The sequence below is a fragment of the Epinephelus fuscoguttatus genome, linkage group LG12, assembly GCF_011397635.1.
Source record: "Epinephelus fuscoguttatus linkage group LG12, E.fuscoguttatus.final_Chr_v1".
Lineage (NCBI taxonomy): Eukaryota > Metazoa > Chordata > Actinopteri > Perciformes > Serranidae > Epinephelus > Epinephelus fuscoguttatus.
In genome coordinates this window covers 42,696,808-42,715,159 of record NC_064763.1, presented here as the reverse complement: position 1 = coordinate 42,715,159, position 18,352 = coordinate 42,696,808, and the positions used below count along the sequence as shown (strand labels likewise).

The following is an 18,352-nucleotide window of genomic DNA, read 5'->3' as shown; positions in this document are numbered from 1 at the left end:
AGTTTTAATTTTTTGAATGTACTCGTGGCAAATTCTGGACCGAAAAATTAAAGAAGGGAGGAGTTTCACAGGCGCAGATTCCCACAGGAATGAATGTACTTCCTGTTGATTGTCTCCGTACACATACGTAAATTGACCTATGGCTAAGCCACGTCCCCTCCACTCACTGGATAAACTATCAACATTCAGTGGCTGGCGCTATGGCAGGTGTCACAGTACACGGCATTTCACAGGAGGCAACTGATGATTTTTGGAGACATAATGATCAGATGTCATTGAGAAGTAACCAAAAGGGCCTAAACTACGCATTGGAGGGATATATTCATCATTTTATTGTTGAGAAGGTCGATGAAAAGCTTAAATTACAAGCCAAAATTTACAGGTCACAGTGTACGCTTGTGAACCGCATCTGGTTGCCGTCACCATCAAAGACAACAAGTTAAAGTGCCACTGAAGTTAAGGTTTTTGGCTCAGAATATGAGAAAAGGATAACGGCCTTTTTACCATCTTTACCAAGAGTGTCTCTCCGTTAGTTTGGTGCTACAGTATTTACACTGAATCATTCAGCATAACGTTTGCCAACCTTTGTTATCTCTGCCATTACAGATAAGTTAATGAAGCTAAGCTCCAGAAGTTAACGTTAGCTTAACTAGAGCCCTTTGGACAACAGCTAACAATGATGTACCATCACCAAAGTACAAAACTAGAACAAAATAGGCTAATGAACTCCCAGCAAACAAGGTAACATGATGAACAACGCAGCTAGGAGCTAACGTTAGGCTAACTTTAGCTAACGTTAGCTAGAGATGTTAAAGATAACTTTATATTTCTTTCCAGCAAAGTGACAATATGTTGCCTCAAACACAATGTTGACTTACCTTAGAACAGATGTAGACATCATTGTTAATCTTATTCACGTTGAGTTGATGTTGTGGTCTAACGTTACCACACAACTTTATCCAAAGGAGACACTTTTCTCGCTTGAGATGTGGTTTAAAGTGTAAAAATACACCTGGTCACCCAGCCTCTCAGTAAAAGTCCTGCAGCAATTTACTTAAAGTCTGTTCAAGGTGGAGATTTTAATCCTTATGTTATGCTGGATAGTTTAAGGGATAATAATGCATCATATTTTAATTGTTTGTTTTTTTTTGTTCGTTTGTTTTGTGAAAATTTGAATCTGCAACATAACCAATAAATACCTGTCAGGTAAATGTAACAATACAGTGATTTCCTCTGATGTATAAAGTCCTGTTTCCAGCGAGCAGTTCAGTTCAGTCGCTTTGTTTCTGTCTCCACAGTGTAAAGTTGTGGATGGTCCCAACAGAAGCGTTCCTTAGCGTCCCCATGTTTGGTCCCCCCTCTGTTGGGGTACCTAGCACACAGATCTGGTCCTAAAAGGTGGAGCTAGAAACCCTGCAGTCTGATTGGTCAGTAGAGGACGCTCACTCTGGTTTTATGTAACCTCTGTTCATACATCAGTAAACTACAACTATAAAATGAAAGAGAAAAAAATCACTTCATTCACTGGGCCGACTGCCGGCAACTTTTAAGGTGGAACGTTAACTTGTAATGTTACTCAATGCATGAGTTGATGACGTGAATCCATCAGCACACCTTAAATTTCACTGTGACAACTTTGACCATCACTTTAGTTTTTATATGACACACACTTTTAGTAATGACTTTAAAAATATAGATTCATTTGGAGCGGATTATGTGAAGGTCATATATTCTAATCCTCACTTCCTGTGGGCTACAGCAACACTAAACCCCTGAGCTTGCCTGAGAAGGACTAAATGCACAAAGCTGCTATTTTGAAATATCCCATGGAGAGAGACTCTCACTGCAGCCTGTTCTATTTTGTTGTGAAAATGTAGGCGTGTAACTGTTTGGGTTCTTTAGTTGGAAACCTAATGTTACAGTTCAGCTCTGATTGTTATGATGAGCCTGTTCTCTCATTTTCTCTCACAGGTCCAACCAGTTATTATGCTATTCTCTGCACCATCAGTCAAACTCATCTAGACCGGTGCACATGGTGCAGAACTGTGGGAAATTTGTTTGAATTCTATTTGTTTTTCCAGGGGGAGGACCCTCAGTCCTCCCATCAATTATGCACATTTCCAAGTTTGCTCCCATATTTAAAACATAATTAGACGCATGTGTGTACATATAATTTGAAAGTCACAGTGTCTGCTGAGAAAAACTGTCCTTGGACAAATCTTGTTGATGACCCCTGCTGTAGAGCAAAGATAGGTAGGTGGGTCATCACAGCACACTCAGTGGCGCCGGCAGGATTATATTTCTTTCTACACACAGGAACCGCCCGCCCACTCGTAGCTTACCCTGAACACACAGGTCCCCACACATGGACATACACAGTCTGCTCAGTGAGTGAACAAGAGATTAACACTAATGTTACCAACACAACACCACCATAAAACTCTGATAGCTTACCACCATTTCAAAGACAAGCCCACAGACGTGACAGCAACAGCCAGCAGAATATCAGAATACAGTATAATACACTGAATATCGCCCCGAGAAACGTACAGGCATTTAGCAGGCATTTCCTCCCTGTTGCATCAAACTCCTGCAGAACAGCCTCTGCACCAGTTCCAACATCATGATGGATGTTCATCAGTTTGTCAGTCAGTGTATTCCTCAGACATGTCTTCAACATGTGGCTGGCTGCTAGCCTCTGTCATTGTATCATTAGTGCTAGCAGCAGTGACATTAGCAGACTCGATGCTCGTACTGCTGCTCTCTGCAGATTCTTCCCTGCTGAGGTTTGTTCGCTTTATTTCAAAGCTTCAGTTGTGTTGGTTTGATGACTTTTGCTCGCTAAATGTGCTGACACACCAAACCGACATCAAAGAACTAGCGGTGATGAAAGCCAACTGCTGCGTCATCTATGTTGCCTCACGTCGCCCTGTGTCAGTTGCATTTGAACACATGACACGGACTACATCCGACGGCCAAGTAGCACGTACGTTCCGCGCCTGCGTGAGAGAGAGCGGAGTGAGAGAGTGGTACATCCTGTCAGCCGAGGGGTTTCCTATCTGTGCAGCCGAGCACCGCAGCACCTCCACGGACTATTACATCCAGACGGTTGTTGATCCCCGGTTTCACTACAGGCAGATTCACTCGCTACAGGGGCGAGGAGGGCCGAAAAGCCACCGATGCCAAAGTGCCGACTGTGTGGGACACACCGCAAAAACTATGCCAAAAGGATGCTCACCGACGGCCCGACTTTGGTCGACGGCCGACCGTTGGCTTGGTGTGTCAGGGCCTAAAGACACAAGATAAGTAACACAATATTGTTGCCTAGCATCACAAATGAGTGCCAGAAATGTTTCTCACACTCTGATCTCTGGCCTGTGACATGTGCACCACTCATCAGCATCAAAATGTATTTGCGTCACAGCGAATGGACATGACCAAAACAATGCACCTCAGGCACATTTATCAGTAAAAAAGAACCCAAAGACACAACCTGCTGCTTTTGTCACAATTCCATTTGCAAGATTAGTTGAAGACTCATTATAAAAAATGTAGGCACACATAGGCACAAATAAACCAGATGACACTACTGCACTGAACCAAACCAAACAAACAATCCCTGCTTGATCAAGACTTTTGTGCCACCAAACGTGGGGCTGTTTTAGCTCCAGCCATGATCTTTTCCCAACCACAGCCAAGTGGTTTTGTGCCTAAACATAACCACACATTCACCACAGGGTTGTTGACAAATGTATCCGTGGTTTTCAGACATATACAATGCAAACACTTTTTCAAACGGGCTGTAAGTCCAGTGGGTCATTTTACAGACCAACTGAGCTTTGGAATTTTGGGTCGTCCCAAAAGAACCATGGCCTTAGACTTGGACCCCGACAGGAATTCCTTTGGGGGGACTTAAACCAACGAAAAGGCGTCCTTTCATGTTGGCACGATACACAGTCGGTCGCCTTTATAGTTTAATGGTGCCTGGTGGCATCAAGGGGAATCACAGTGGGACACGGATGAAAGTTAAGGCGCAAATCCAGGTGGGAGGGGTTCAACAAACACTGACTTTCACCTGAGAGAGGGCGTTTTTTGCATCTTTTTTTCCTAAACATAACCACGTGTCAAAAGTGTCAATTCACAGTGCTTTTATTTTGAAAGAGACTGTATGCAAACTGTACATTTCCTGTGAAAACAGAAGTGTATTTTGAAAACAGACAATGCATGTAACAGGCTGAAGTTGACACGGCGTCCCAGAACGTCAACAACCAACACACCCAGGGTACCTTGGACGTCATATGTGGACGTGGAAAGTCCATGACCAAACGTGGACATGTGATGAGGTCACAGTGAGGACGTGATGGAATCTGAGGTTGGACAGTTATTTCAATATTTTAAGTTTGTGTTATTTATTTTTGTAGTGATGACTGAAATCATTTTACGACTTAACGACAAAAATGAACTGAAACTTTGATGGATCTGAAAGTTGTGACGGTTAAAGCCCATCTTCACAACAAGTACAATGCACACACACACACACACACACACACACACACACACACACATTGCACAAGCAATTAAAGTAATTACTTTTATAATGAACCTTTAATGAGGAGAATAAACATTTGAAGGGGGCAGTTGTTACCGTGGCAACAAAGACGATGATGTTTCTCATGTTTTCTTGTTTATAACCACAGAGGTAACTAAAAATAGGTCCCTTTGGAATTCTCTTACTGTCCTGTGTACAATTTATATTTTTAATGAAAGGATGTGATGTCACTTTGTGTAATTAACCATGTTTGGTTTCACCTTCATCTCCATCAGAATCAGAAAACGCTCAGTCGCTCCTGAAAAGACGAAATGTGGACGTGGATGAAGTTGAGCTTCTATCTGACTGAACGTGACTGAGCCCAGCAAAGATTCACACATTCAGATGAGATGATGAGATCTTCTTTCTGTCTGTTGTGTTCAAAAGACAAATATGAAGACGTGCTGTTTGTGCTGTGCAGCTGTAGAGCTTTTTAAAGAGTTTCATTCTGACTGTGTAACAGCTGCTGTCACACTGAGCTCGTGCACACATTAGGTTACATACAAAGCTTTTCTTTTTCACACATTCATTATTCTGCACTTGTTTTCTGTTGACAGTGAATTTTCCTCCATCCACCCATCTGTTCATCTGTCTGTCTGTGTGTCTGTCTGCTGAGGAGAGATGGAGCTTTTACCGTTTGATATTTATCATGAAAGCCCCAGAGGTCTGTGAGTGTTCCTGTCATTTTCATTATGTGCTGTTGTCGTGTGCTTTAATGTTTTAATGATGTCCAGTGCCATCAAACTCCACAGTGTGACTTCACAAATATGTTTTCAGTTATAAGCAGGAGAACAGAAATGTCATTACACAGAAGACAGTTTGTAAAAATGATGATAGCGTTAAAGGTTCTTCATTTGTTTCCTTAAAAGTGCTTCAGTGAAATTCTTTGTCAGTGTCTGAAGGCGATGACACATTTGCAAACTATTAGAGAAAGAGCTGAATCTTTTCTTACTTATTTAATTTGCATAAAGGCTTAACATTAGCTGCTCTTATCGTACAGTGTTGAAGCTTTAAACTATATTTATACTTGTTGTTTGTATATTGAATTGGTTAAAGAAGTGATTGTGAAGTGGAAGCAGCAGGTTTTGAGGTGTTAGAGTTTCCATGTACTCGACTCCAGAGAGTAAGAAAGAGCTTTACCTTCAGATTTTGTGATTCAATCACTTCAGGTCATGCTGCCTTTGTCAAATTCTGATCCTTCACCTGTTTTATTGACTTTGAGTTTACTTCCTAATTGTTTTTGCACAGACTGCTAAATGTGTAAAGTAATAGTAATCACATTATTCTCAGTTTTCCATGAAATTACTTCTTTTTTTGAGCATATTAAAGCCTGATAGGTTGGAAAGTATTGGGGTGATAAATCCTCTCTCAGTCTGTTGGACTGTCAGGACAGATTGGGTTTATGTTCCACCTCTTTCACAGAGAAACTGTATGAAACTCCAATAACAGAGATTTAAAGAGATTTTTTTCACAAACACAACTAACGTGTTATTTTCTTTAATCACGTCTGACACATGCTCATTAAGTGATGATGCCAAGAGAAAAACAGGGAGTAACTGTAACTTTGGAGGATCCCCTTCTGATGTGGCAAACTCAGGACCGTAGATTTTCACCACATCACTGATTTTTGTTAGTGTCCTTAAATGTTCAGTATGATGAGGAGGAACGATTCCAGCAAACTGTGTGTTTGGACATGCAGATTGTTTTAAGAGATACATGTGAGTTCGTCCTTTAAGAATTGTTTTCAGTTGTTGGTGTTTTGACATTTAATTTTTCTTGACCTTGAGAACATGTGACACAAAATTACCTCAACTTTTGATTATTTTTCCTGCTTTGAAGCTTTCTTGAAGATGAATCATTCAAAGAGGCAAAGCTGTTGCAGCTCGGCTCTGCTGATGTTCGCTTTGCTTCATGCCTGCAGTGGAAGAAGTATTTTGATCTTAATATAACCCATTAAGAATTTTTTTTTTTTTTTACAAGTAAATGTTCTGCATTCACAGTTTTACTTAAGTAAAAGCCTGAAGCGACAAAACGAACTTGAAGTATCAAAAATTTGTTGATCATTTGGCAGCAGACGCTTTCACATCAGATTATTGTTACTGTAACGTCATTATGGGGTCTGATGTTGTCGCTGGTCAAGATGGAGTTCAAATAACTAATAAAGTTCAAACACTTTATGATTTGATAGGTCAACCTTGAAGCCCAGTTCAGACCAAAGAAACCATTTTAAAAAGTTGCACAGAAAAGTTGCAGCGATCTGAGCTTGACTCAAGATGGCTGATGGCGCTGGTTACTTATATTATTGTGGCGTATTGATTATGAATACAGTCCATCTGATGCTGGTTTTGTTTCATCACTGTAGCCAGTATCTCACTATCACTATCCTCATTCAGATTTTAAGAAGCTACAAATTATATTCAGCCACAAAATAAGTCTGAAAAGCTGCAAATCAGAACAAAGCACAGAGAGTTGTTGACTAGAGATGATACGCCGTCTCATGGTGGTCACTTCCTGTCAACGTTACAGATCAGAAGCACAGAGAGTTGTTGACTAGAGATGATACGCCGTCTCATGGTGGTCACTTCCTGTCAACGTTACAGATCAGAGGCACAGAGAGTCGTTGACTAGAGATGATACGCCGTCTCATGGCGGTCACTTCCTGTCGACGTTACAGATCAGAAGCACAGAGAGTTGTTGACTAGAGATGATACGCCGTCTCACGGTGGTCACTTCCTGTCGACGTTACAGATCAGAAGCACAGAGAGTCGTTGACTAGAGATGATACGCCGTCTCATGGCGGTCACTTCCTGTCGACGTTACAGATCAGAAGCACAGAGAGTTGTTGACTAGAGATGATACACAGGCGGCCAGATCTTCAGATGTAACTCAATTTCAGCCAGCATAAGACCCAGCTCTGGGGGTCTGACCGCCCTGCTTCCTACTGAATCAGCAAACTTTCTGTTGCTACTGTTACACAGGTAAGACCCGCTGCTGCTAGCCTCTGGTCCTCTGTGAATCCCGGGGCTTGGGTTTGTACTGGCTGAAGTGAGTGAAGCACAGGGTCCATGGGCTGTGCTAGTTAATTCTTGTCTCATTTGTGGTCTGATAAACAGTAAATTGAACAAAGTCAGTGCCTCATGTCTTTCATTCAATGCCCCGCAGTGCTGAAAAAAATCCCAGAGGAAACACCAACATGTGAAATATATCGTGATACGGTGGTTTTAGCAAGATCTTAACCAACGTTAGCTTGCTTGCCAATGTGGATGAATTGCTTGTTAGCTAATGCAGCAAAATACTATCTTGAGTGATTAATGTCATTTAAAATGACACTCCAGGGCTGATCTGGCCAGTTTATTTAAACATTTGTAATTTTTAAATGACTATCAGCTGATGTTGCAAAGCAACTGACGCCAGATCCACTCAGCAGAGCTTAGTTACAGCTAGCTTGCTTGCTTGCTAACACAGGGCACTTGATTTGCGCTTGTTAGCTGTGACAGGGAAGGTGAAAAGAGAGGACGAGGGGCTCAACTCAGATGCAGTTGTTGGGCATACACCACACTTTTGATTAAAATTGTTGTCGAATTTAAAAATTTTTTAAAAGAACTGGGGAAAAAAAAGTTTGATAAAAAAAAAAGGACATTTATCTAGTCAGAGCCCAAAAGATCAGCACCTGGGTCTAGCTGTGCACATGCCTGACTAACCCCACCCTTACCTCACTCTTTCTCCAGATTCAAACCTGCCCTTGTCGACCAATCAGAGATCCAGCTCTGTTAACGGCACCTGGGAGCCTGATGGCGTCACTTTCTTCATCATCCAGGGCCTCGCCAGCCTTGGTGAGAAAAAGATGATAGTTTTTGTCTTCCTGCTTCTGGGTTACATCATCATCCTGGGAGGAAACAGCATGATCATCTTTGTGGTACAAAATAATCTATTAAAGTTCATTTCATCAGTTTTGCCTCAGTCTGACTAAAATGGAATTATTAGTGTCTTAATCTCGCCTTGTTTATTCTCACGCAGGTGCTGACTGATTCAAAGCTCAACTCTCCCATGTATTTCTTCCTCTCCAACCTCTCCTTCGTGGACATCCTCTTCACCACCACCACCATCCCCAAAATGCTGTCGGGCCTCCTGACAGACATGAATACCATTTCCGTCCCAGGCTGCTTCCTCCAGATGCATTTCTTCGTTCAGCTAGGTGTAACTGACTGTGCCATCCTGACTGTCATGGCGTACGACCGCTACGTGGCCATCTGCAACCCTCTGCGCTACACGGCGGTCATGACTCGGCCCGTCCGGCTGCTCCTTATCGCAGGAGCCTGGAGCCTTGGCTTCTCCATGCTAGCAGCTACCTCCATGACCTGGCAGCGGCTTTACTGCGGCCCCAGTGTGGTGAGGAATGGCTGGTGTGACCTGTCTTCTGTACGGCAGCTGGTGTGTGGTAACACCACCATAGATAACATCGTGTCCATTTCCTTCGCCATACTGGCGCTACTGACCACAGGAGTCCTCATCCTCACCTCCTACATCCTGATTGGTGTTTCCATATCGAGGATGGGTGTCGCTCAAAGGCTAAAGGCCTTCAGGACGTGTGCTGCTCACCTGACTGTGGTGTCCATCTCTTACAGCTCGGCCTCGTTTGTGTTCATCTCCTACAGGGTGGGAAAGTTTTCACCTGAGGTACGAGACAAATCCTTCAGCTTTAATTTTTACCTTTGCCTTTGTTTTAGTCTCACACAGTGGCTGCAAAAGTTTGGGCAGCCCTTGTCAGAATTTTGTTTACTGTGAGTAGTTAAGTGAGTGGAAGATGAACTGATCTTCAAAAAACATGAAGTTAAAGATGAAACATGCTTTTCAATATCTCAAGCAGGATGTGTGTTTTATTTTTGTTTTATAGTAAGTTTAGAGTGAAAAAAAGGGAAAATGTTGGGCACCCCAAGACATTTGAGCTCTCAGATGACTTTTCCCAGGGTCTCAGACCTTAATGAGCTTGTTAGGGCTCTGGCTTGTTCACAGTCATCGTTAGGAAAGGCCAGGTGATGCAGATTTCGAAGCTTTATAAATACTCTGACTCCTGAAACCTTGTCCCAACAACCAGCAGCCATGGGCTCCTCTAAACAGCTGCCTAGCACTCTGAAAACTAAAAAACCTGATGAAGACTAGAAGAAGATAGCAAAGTGTTTTCAGGGAGCTGTTTCCTCAGTTGGTCATGTCATTAAGAAATGGCAGTTAACAGAAACTGTGGAGGTCAAGCTCGTAGGATTGTTAGAAAGGCAAATCAACCCTCTGTTTGACTGCAAAAGACCTGCAGGAAGATTGATCAGACTCTGGAGTGGTGGTGCACTGTTCTACTGTGCAGACACACCTGGACAAATATGACCTTCATGGAAGAGTCATCAGAAGAAAACCTTTCCTGTGTCCTCACCACAAAATTCAGCATCACAAGTTTGCAAAGGAACATCTGAACAAGCCTGATGCTGTTTGGAAACAAGTCCTGTGGACTGATGAAGGTAAAACAGAACTTTGAGGTATGTTTGGAGAACAAACTGTTAAACACGGGTCCATGTCATTGGATCGACAGCCCATTGGTTCAACATCCCATTAGTTGGACTGTCCGCGGTGCTGAACGGCTCGCGGCGGGCGTATGGTGCGCCGCGACCGGCTTGAGGCGGAGCAGGCTCACAGCTTATGTGTTTGTCACTTTCTTTTTCATTTTAACCCACACCATGATCTTTTCCTGACCCTAACCAAGTGGTTTTTGTGCCTAAACCTAACCAGACCTTAACCACAGGGCATCATGATGATTTCGGAACGGACTTCAGAACAATGAGTTTAATATGGTCGGAACAATGGGATGTCAAACCAATGGGCTGTTCCCGTTAAACACAGGGGTGGATGGATGATGCTTTGGGCTTGTGTTGCAGCCAGTGGCACGGGGAACATTTCACAGGTAGAGGGAAGAATGGATTCAGTTAAATTCCAGACATCACAGCATCTGTAAAAAAGCTGCAGATGAAGAGAGGATGGCTTCTACAACAGGACAATGATCCTAAACACACCTCCAGATCCACAATGGACGACCTCAAGAGGAGCCAGCTGAAGGTTTGGCCACGCCCCTCACAGTCCCCCGACCTAAACATCATCAAACATCTGTGGATAGAGCTCAAAGAGCAGAGCGTGAAGACGGCCCAAGAATCTCACAGAGCTGCAAGAAATCCTCCAAACAAGAAGTGAAAGACTCTGAGCTGGATACAGAAAGTGTTTGGAAGCTGTGGTACCTGCCAAAGGGGGCGCTACTGAGCACTGACCATGCAGGGTGCCCAAACTTTTGCTTCAGGCCCTTTTTCTTTATTGTTATTGTGAAAGTGTTCACAGTAAACAAAATTTTGACCACTGGTGCCCAAACTTTTGCAGCTACTGTACATGTCTTCTTAAAAAATACGTTTAAGAGTCCTGTATTCATCATCAGTATTTTAGACAAGACAAGTAAAGAGTTTGAAGTTTCATTTTTGATCTTAGATGCAGAAGCTTGACAGAGAAATCTCAACACTGGGTCGACTTGGCCCCGCTCAGCAGATGAGCTCACTGAGTTTTCATAAAGATAACAGTCTGATGCTATAAATAAAAATGTCCGTCCTCAAATATCCTTCTAGGTGTGCATTACTGACACTGTGTTGTACTCTGCCCCGACCTCTTGGATTCATCCAGATGATGATATCCACAGCAAATTAAATGTGCATTTGTCCATTTGGTCTTGAAAATACTTTGTCAACCAAAATATTAAAAAGGCACCAGCCTCAAAGTTTAATGGTCACCAACAATAAGAGGAATCATGTTGATGCTGCTTGGCTGGTTGGGGAGCACAAGCCTTCACAGAACATTTCATAGAAATCTGAACATTCAAAAGCGTTGGACGACAGACTGACCAACTTTGTCATCATCAGGATCTGTGGTAAATGGCAGAGTGAACCTCATGTGGTTATTAAAGTTTGTTTAATCTATATTTGATTTTGTTTTAGGACCGTATCATTGTGTCTGTGCTGTTCTCCGCTCTGACTCCTTTCCTAAACCCGATGATCTACAGTCTGAGGAACAAGGAGCTGCGAGAGTCCATCAGGAGGACTCTGAGCAGGTTCAGACCTGCTGCTGTGTTACCCACAAAGGACGTCAACACAGTGTTCTGACTGGGAGAGGAAAGCTGCCGCTCTGCTCACCACACACCCACAAACTGGAGACAGAAAAGACAGCTGAATATCCAGGACAGGGCTCCAGATGTCTGTTTGGGATTAAAAAGACTGTCATGCACAGAAACTTATTTAGAAATAATATGAATTTAAACTGGTCTTTTGGAATTGTACATTGTGCCAAACATATAATGTTGCTCTGCTCTCTATATATTTATTAACGTAAAGACAAAGTTTATTTCTTTAAATCTACATAAACCCTAAAAAATAATGGCCACAATAGCCGCTCCGACCATCAACATTGGAGCTCAGGAGGAGGAGCGTTGGCTAAATTTCGTTGCAGTGAGACAAAATCTAAGATGTTCTTTGTGTTCTTGTAATTTTCAGATGAAGCTGGTGGGCAAACTGAGCTGCAGGTCCGCAGAGTGTGTTCACCCCTGTGTCGTGTTGCGGATAAATTTGCCTCATTTTTACTGTGCTTTAGAGAGTGGTGGAAATGCAGATAACAGTGGGCTGAAGTATAGTTAATAAACCCCTCCATGTTAGTGGATGGATCATGGGCCAAAGTAAAAAAATCATCAAATAATTTTTTTTCCAAAGATGCTTTCTGCCATTTTAGGTTGTTCTTATCACACTGATGTTTGTTCACGTGTTTGTTTTCCTGGTTTTTATTTGATGAAATAAAAGGGTTTGACATCATGATTGACAGCTGTGTGTGCCAGTCAGTGTGCTCGCAACCAATGGTGCTGCTTGTGATTGGTCGGACGGCAGGAACAAGATACTGCAGCTTAAGATGGCGGCGGCCATATCCGCAGTGGCAGAGCCAGAAAATCTTCTGTGGGGTGGCCAGGATAGTTATGTGATCATTTTGGGGTGGCAATGTCTAACTAGAAAATATAGGGGTATACTGGGCACCTAAACCACACACCTCCACAATATTTGGAATGCAGGTAATGGTGAAAAAGATCAAATAATATTCTTTATTTTTTTCTTATTCCTGCAAGTAACAAAGATGCTTACACTACACAAAGTTTTTATTACAAAGTGCATACAAAAGTGAAATACTTATGCAGAAAATATGAAACCGTTAAGTGCAACTCTCTTTTAAAACTACACATGACTGGAAGGATTTTCTCTGACGGATAAAATATATCTTATCATCCATCTCACAACAGCTGTATTCTGCCATTGCTGTGGTTTGCACTAAAGCGATTTACAAAGTCTCCATGTCACTTTGACTTTGCTCGCCCGGACTCCACACTCAAAACACCCAGATTGCTCAGTCTGTCATCATCCATGGTGGAACGCAGGTATGTCTTTACCAGCTTCAGTGTGGAAGAGCTGCGTTCACAGGAAGCAGTACTTACAGGTATTGCAATGGCGATTTTACACAATCGGAAGAGCTCATGGAATACCTCTTTAAGAGGTTCAATCATGTTAGTGAGCTCTACTATGTTAGAGGGCTTCTGTATGCCACATGCTACCTTCCTCTGTAGGACTCTTTTCATTTGGTGCACCTCATCCCTGAGGTCGTCTATGTTACACGCATATATTGAAGCAAATGAAAATAGAGCCTCCTCTTGGCAAAATGTAGCACTTGAAGGATTTAAGGCCTGAATCCTCATCATTATTGCACAGTTTGGTTTTGAGAATCGTCTCTTTAGCTCACTGAGCATGTTATCGAGCACAGGGTAGAATAGGCTGGTACGAAAAGAGTCCCTGGTCTGCTCAGAACGCTCACCTACAGAAGACATGACAGTATGTCCATCTAGCATTCTGCTCTGTTTTGACTTTCTTTTTGGAACAGGTTCTTTCTCCTCATTGCATTTTTCAGCAGTATTTAATACTTCTTTCCAGAGCCTCTCAAAGTAGAATTCATCTCTGTAGTCCTGAAAACTTTGCACAAGGGCTTCAACTAGATCTACAGCTGAACACAAATCAAGAGAGGGAGACTGCAGAATGTCAGAGAGAGATTTTGCATCACCAAAAACCTTGGTGCATGTCACCAAAAGGCCAATGAACTGCAGGTCAATTTGAGCGAGCAGGCCCCGTGCATCAGTGCTCCTATCTCCATGGTTTTCTGCAGCAACTTCCTCAAGGACACGTGTAATAGCAGGTAGTCTTTCAAGTACGGTACGACAAGCTGTATGCCAGCAAGCCCACCTTGTGTCACTCAACCGCTGAAGCTCTCTGGGTGCTCCAGCATACATTCTTTCTGTGTGTTAAGCCACTTGGTGTGAACATAAGAGCCAGACATAAATACATATCTGCAACAACACAAAAATGCAATCAGCTTGTGGGACTGCTTTGATTGTGTCAACAAGAACCAGATTAAGACTATGAACATTGCAGTGGACATAAAAGGCCTGCTTCGCCACATCCTTAATACGAGATTGAACGCCGAAGTGCTTGCCACTCATGACAGAAGCACCGTCATACGACTGCCCAACCAGATTACTTTTGTAGTCCAGGCCATATCTCTCAAATACTTGGATTATTTTTTCTGTCAATCCTGCAGCATCGAGGCGGTCTGCAGATTCAGCACAAAAGAGATCTGTTCCTTCTTTTTTGTGTCTTTAGTTTCATCTGCCATTACAGAAAAGACACCACTTTCCTTGACCTCACTTATGATAGAAGAGCATACCATCTCAGCTAATGTATCCAAAATCTCATTCTGACTTTGATGGCTGGTGTATTTTGCATTGCGAGGCCCTGTCAGTTTCTTTTTTACAACTGGGTCATGGTTACCAATTGCATCCAATATAGCCAAGATGTTTCCCGTGTTGTCTGCAATGCTTGTTTCCCTGTGACCCCTTTGTGACATATTTTGGGTTGCAGTTAAAAGCAAGACTTCAGCTGCAGTTTTGATGTAGTTACGATTTTCCTGTATCTGCTTACTGTGTTCTTTATTTAGGGTACTCATTAAAGATGCATTTGCTTTTTCTCCTCGCTCAGATTCCTTCCAAGCCATCATTGCATTTATGTAAGCCTCTCCCTTTACATGTACAGCAAATCCTCCATCTTTGTATGTTTCTTTTTTTCCCAGTTCTTGTACCCCTTGCTTACTTGCTTATGGTAGTCCATCGTATCCGATGATGACATTCTATTTCTTCTTTTGGTGAGTTCTGAGGTGACTATGAAGTCCAATGCGTGAGCCACAAGGTCTATTACAGTGAGGGCATATGAAGTCAGTAATTGTTGTCGCCTTGGCTGCAGTGACCATCTTCCTCCCCTGGCACTTCGTTTCCCTCGCCTCACTCCTCTCCTCTTCCAGGTGCTGAATGCCAGCTTGGCAAAGTCTCCTCCAGAGAGGACGGTCCGTGGCAGTGCTTTCCAGCTGTGTGTACTGTATCCCATATTTATTGAGCGTTGTTTTGAGCTGGTCCTTGTATCTCCACTTTTGACCTCCTGCAGATCGCTGACCATACAGCAGTTGCCGTGGAAGTCTGTCCTCTGTCATCCTGATGATGTGGCCAACCCACCGCAGTTGGTACTGAAGTAAAGTGGCCTCCATGCTCTTGGTACCAGTTCTCTTCAGGCCTTCCGTGTGTGGTACACAGTCGCGCCAAGTTAGTCCAAGGATGCGCTGGAGACATTTGATGTGAAAGTTCTCCAGCTGATGGATGTGATGGTGATACAGGGTCCATGCTTCACAGCCATAGAGTAGGGTGGAGACACAGATAGCTTGGAAGACTGCAACCTTGGTCTGTATGCTGAGGTCCTTATTCAGGAAAACCTTCTTGCGCAGCCTACCAAAGGAGGCTGAAGCAGCCTTTATCCGGTTTTGGACATCATTGTCCACTGCTAGAGGTGTGTTGTTAATGCTGAAGACAGGTGATGGTGGTCGAGTTGGGGGAAGGGAGTTCCGCTGGTAGAGTACCTCCGTCTTCACAGTGTTCACAGTGAGACCCAGTCTGCTATAGGCCTTCACAGCAGCTGTTAATGTTGCTTGCAGGGCCTGTGGTGTATTTACCACAATGGCACAGTCACCCCAACACTGAAGTAAACGCTGACTCTGTGTTTGGGAGGCCAAAATGCCTGCATGCATAGCAGTATGAAGAGTCTTGGCTCTGTGAGTATTCGAGCCATGGGTGTTTATGGTACCATGAGGCTTGAAAGTTTCTCCTCCTGTCACCCTGGAGTGTTCTAGGAAAGAGCTTCAGATGTGGCTGGACCGGTCCATCAGCTCTTCATTTGGATATGTCTATTTTAGAAAAGAACAAAAAAGCAACTTCAATTATTCAACTACAGAAGAGATTAATAATCAAGATCACACAATTTGTGTAACTATTTTCCCATTCTACATCTAACGGATGATCCAGGCCCTTCAGTCTGCTTAAAAAAGTAATAGACTTGTGACCATTCATCCAACTGAGACAGACTGAGATGTTTATCCTCCTCTGTGGACGACATTAGTGCAACTAGTGTAACTCAAGTACTGTCATATCCACGCCTGTGTTTCTCCGCTCCCTCCCTTGTGTGTCTCACTCTCTCCTAGGGGCAGGTCCCTGGCGCAGGCAGTGGCTACAGGACGCACACCTGGAGCTCATCACCTCATCACCACTCAGCTCTTATACTCCGGCTCTCTGGTCATTCTCCGCCAGATTGTTACAGTTCACCAAGCAGTAACTCACGTCAGGCCGACTTCCAGTTTGTGTAGATTTCAGTGTGTATTCCTTGTGCTTACCTTGTGTTTCTCCTGCTCAGCCGCTGCCTCCCCGGACCCGCTCCAGCCACCGGCTCCCCTCACCGCTACCCTCCACCTGCCATCACCATTCTCCCCACGCCTCTGCTCCTCTGCCTTCCCCAGGCCCCTCCACTGCCTCACTGCCTGGATCCCATTCTCGATTCCAACCTACCTTTCCCCCACCAAATAAACCTGTGTTCATTGCTCAGCTCTGGGTCTGTGTCCTGGTCCTCTACACCCCCCTGGTTATCACAAGTATTCTTTATGCTATGCATTTGGGTCAAATTGTGTTCTGAAGAGGACATCCAGGGCTTTCTAATGATGTAAACACTATGTGGGTGGGGTTAACAGGGCAAACACACACCCTTTTTAAAACGGCTGCCATTACATTTTTCTTGTTTTTTGCTGCCAGAGTGGTAATTGATCATTTTCTGGCAAAAGTTATGATTATTTTGTTAATATTTAATTAGTTTCCTGAACATAAGGGTCTTAACTTTAATTTAGAGAGATTTCAGAAATCCAGAGTAATTTTAACCTTTTCAAAATACACCTTTTATTCAATGTCCTCTGTAGATGACATCAGGACTTATGCTCTGTTCCCACCAAACGCGAATTCGCAAATTCGCAAATTCGCAAATTCGCGCGTCAAGATTACATACAAAGTCAATGCAAAGACGCGGGAGATGGACGTGATACACGCGTAGGCGCGGCGCGATAAATTCGCGTCCATCGCCTCATCGCTCAAGTTGAAAGTATTGAACTTTTGAGGCGAATTTGCATGACGCTGTGCCGTGAAAACCAATCAACACTGAGATTGTCCCGACATCACTGATGTCCTGACGTTCTCGCGCCCTGCCTGGTGCCAGTCAAATATGGAGGAGAAGTTGATAGTAGCGGTGTGCGGATGCCCCGAACTGTATGACACCTCAATGATGCTGTACAGGGACAGGAACAGGAAGGAGCAGGCCTGGGTGAAGGTGAGCGAGGAAGCTGGATTACTTGGTAAGTTCTGTAAATATCTGTTGCTTGTTTGCAGCTATCGGTTGTACTGTACTATGAACGTTAGCACTAGCATAGCTGTACTTAGCATAGCTGGCTTTCCCGGCATAACGTTAAAGTTACTTGTCTGGCTTACTAGATTGACCAGTTAATTTACGTGTGTTTGTCAGTGGATGTTTGCCGGAGAAAATGGAAGAGCCTCAGGGACACCTATTTAAGAGAAAGAAAGAAGGAGACAGAGAAAAAGAGAGGGGCAACAGCAGGGACAGGGAAGAAATGGAGGTACTTTGCGGTCCTATCTTTCCTCGACCCCTTTGTTGCACCGCGGGAGACGGGCGGGAACATGGGTCGGGTCGAGGAAGATAGGACCGCAGACTATGAGACAGAGTGGACAGAGTCTGGAGCAGGGCCAGTCGAGCTGGAGGACGAGGGAGAGACAGCAGCAGGCCCATCAGGGATTGATATCGGAGGTTTGTTGACAAATGAAGACGCACACATGTACAGTATTGAAAATGTTTTTTGTGTAAATGGATAACTGACTTGTATAGATGTCACAGTAACGTTACAGACAGAGATTTCTTTTCACAGCCTGCACTAAATAACTGAGAGAAAATGTGAAAATACCCCGAACTAATCTGTACTCTCACCTAACGTACACCAAAACTGCAATTCAAAATGTGAAGAATGGATAGAACAACCCAATTGAAGAACATAAAAACACTAGAAGTTAGTAAGTCTGGGATCATTTCTTTCTGTACATTAAGGGCTCACTGCATTAAAGGGTTAGATATTACTATGAGTGGAACTGTATGATGTATTAATGGGTGCATTAAATGCTTTATGTGCTGTAATTGACACTGAAAGTTAGAATGACGTAGACAATTAATATACTGTATG

At 43.4% G+C, this 18,352-nt stretch overlaps 2 protein-coding genes across 4 annotated transcripts in view; both read left to right on the top strand.

Annotated features, from left to right (window-relative positions):
* LOC125898750 (neuronal acetylcholine receptor subunit alpha-9-like) overlaps positions 1 to 18,352 on the top strand; it is a 258,716-nt gene that overhangs the window by 65,296 nt on the left and 175,068 nt on the right. The window lies entirely within an intron of this gene.
* Positions 8,433 to 18,352, top strand: part of LOC125898771 (olfactory receptor 10J4-like) — a 37,873-nt gene continuing 27,953 nt past the window's right edge. Inside the window, exons 1-3 of the mRNA XM_049592716.1 lie at positions 8,433 to 8,504; positions 8,606 to 9,265; positions 11,605 to 11,717. Of these exons, the coding sequence (XP_049448673.1) occupies positions 8,433 to 8,504; positions 8,606 to 9,265; positions 11,605 to 11,717 (845 nt within the window). The remainder of the gene's footprint in view (positions 8,505 to 8,605; positions 9,266 to 11,604; positions 11,718 to 18,352) is intronic.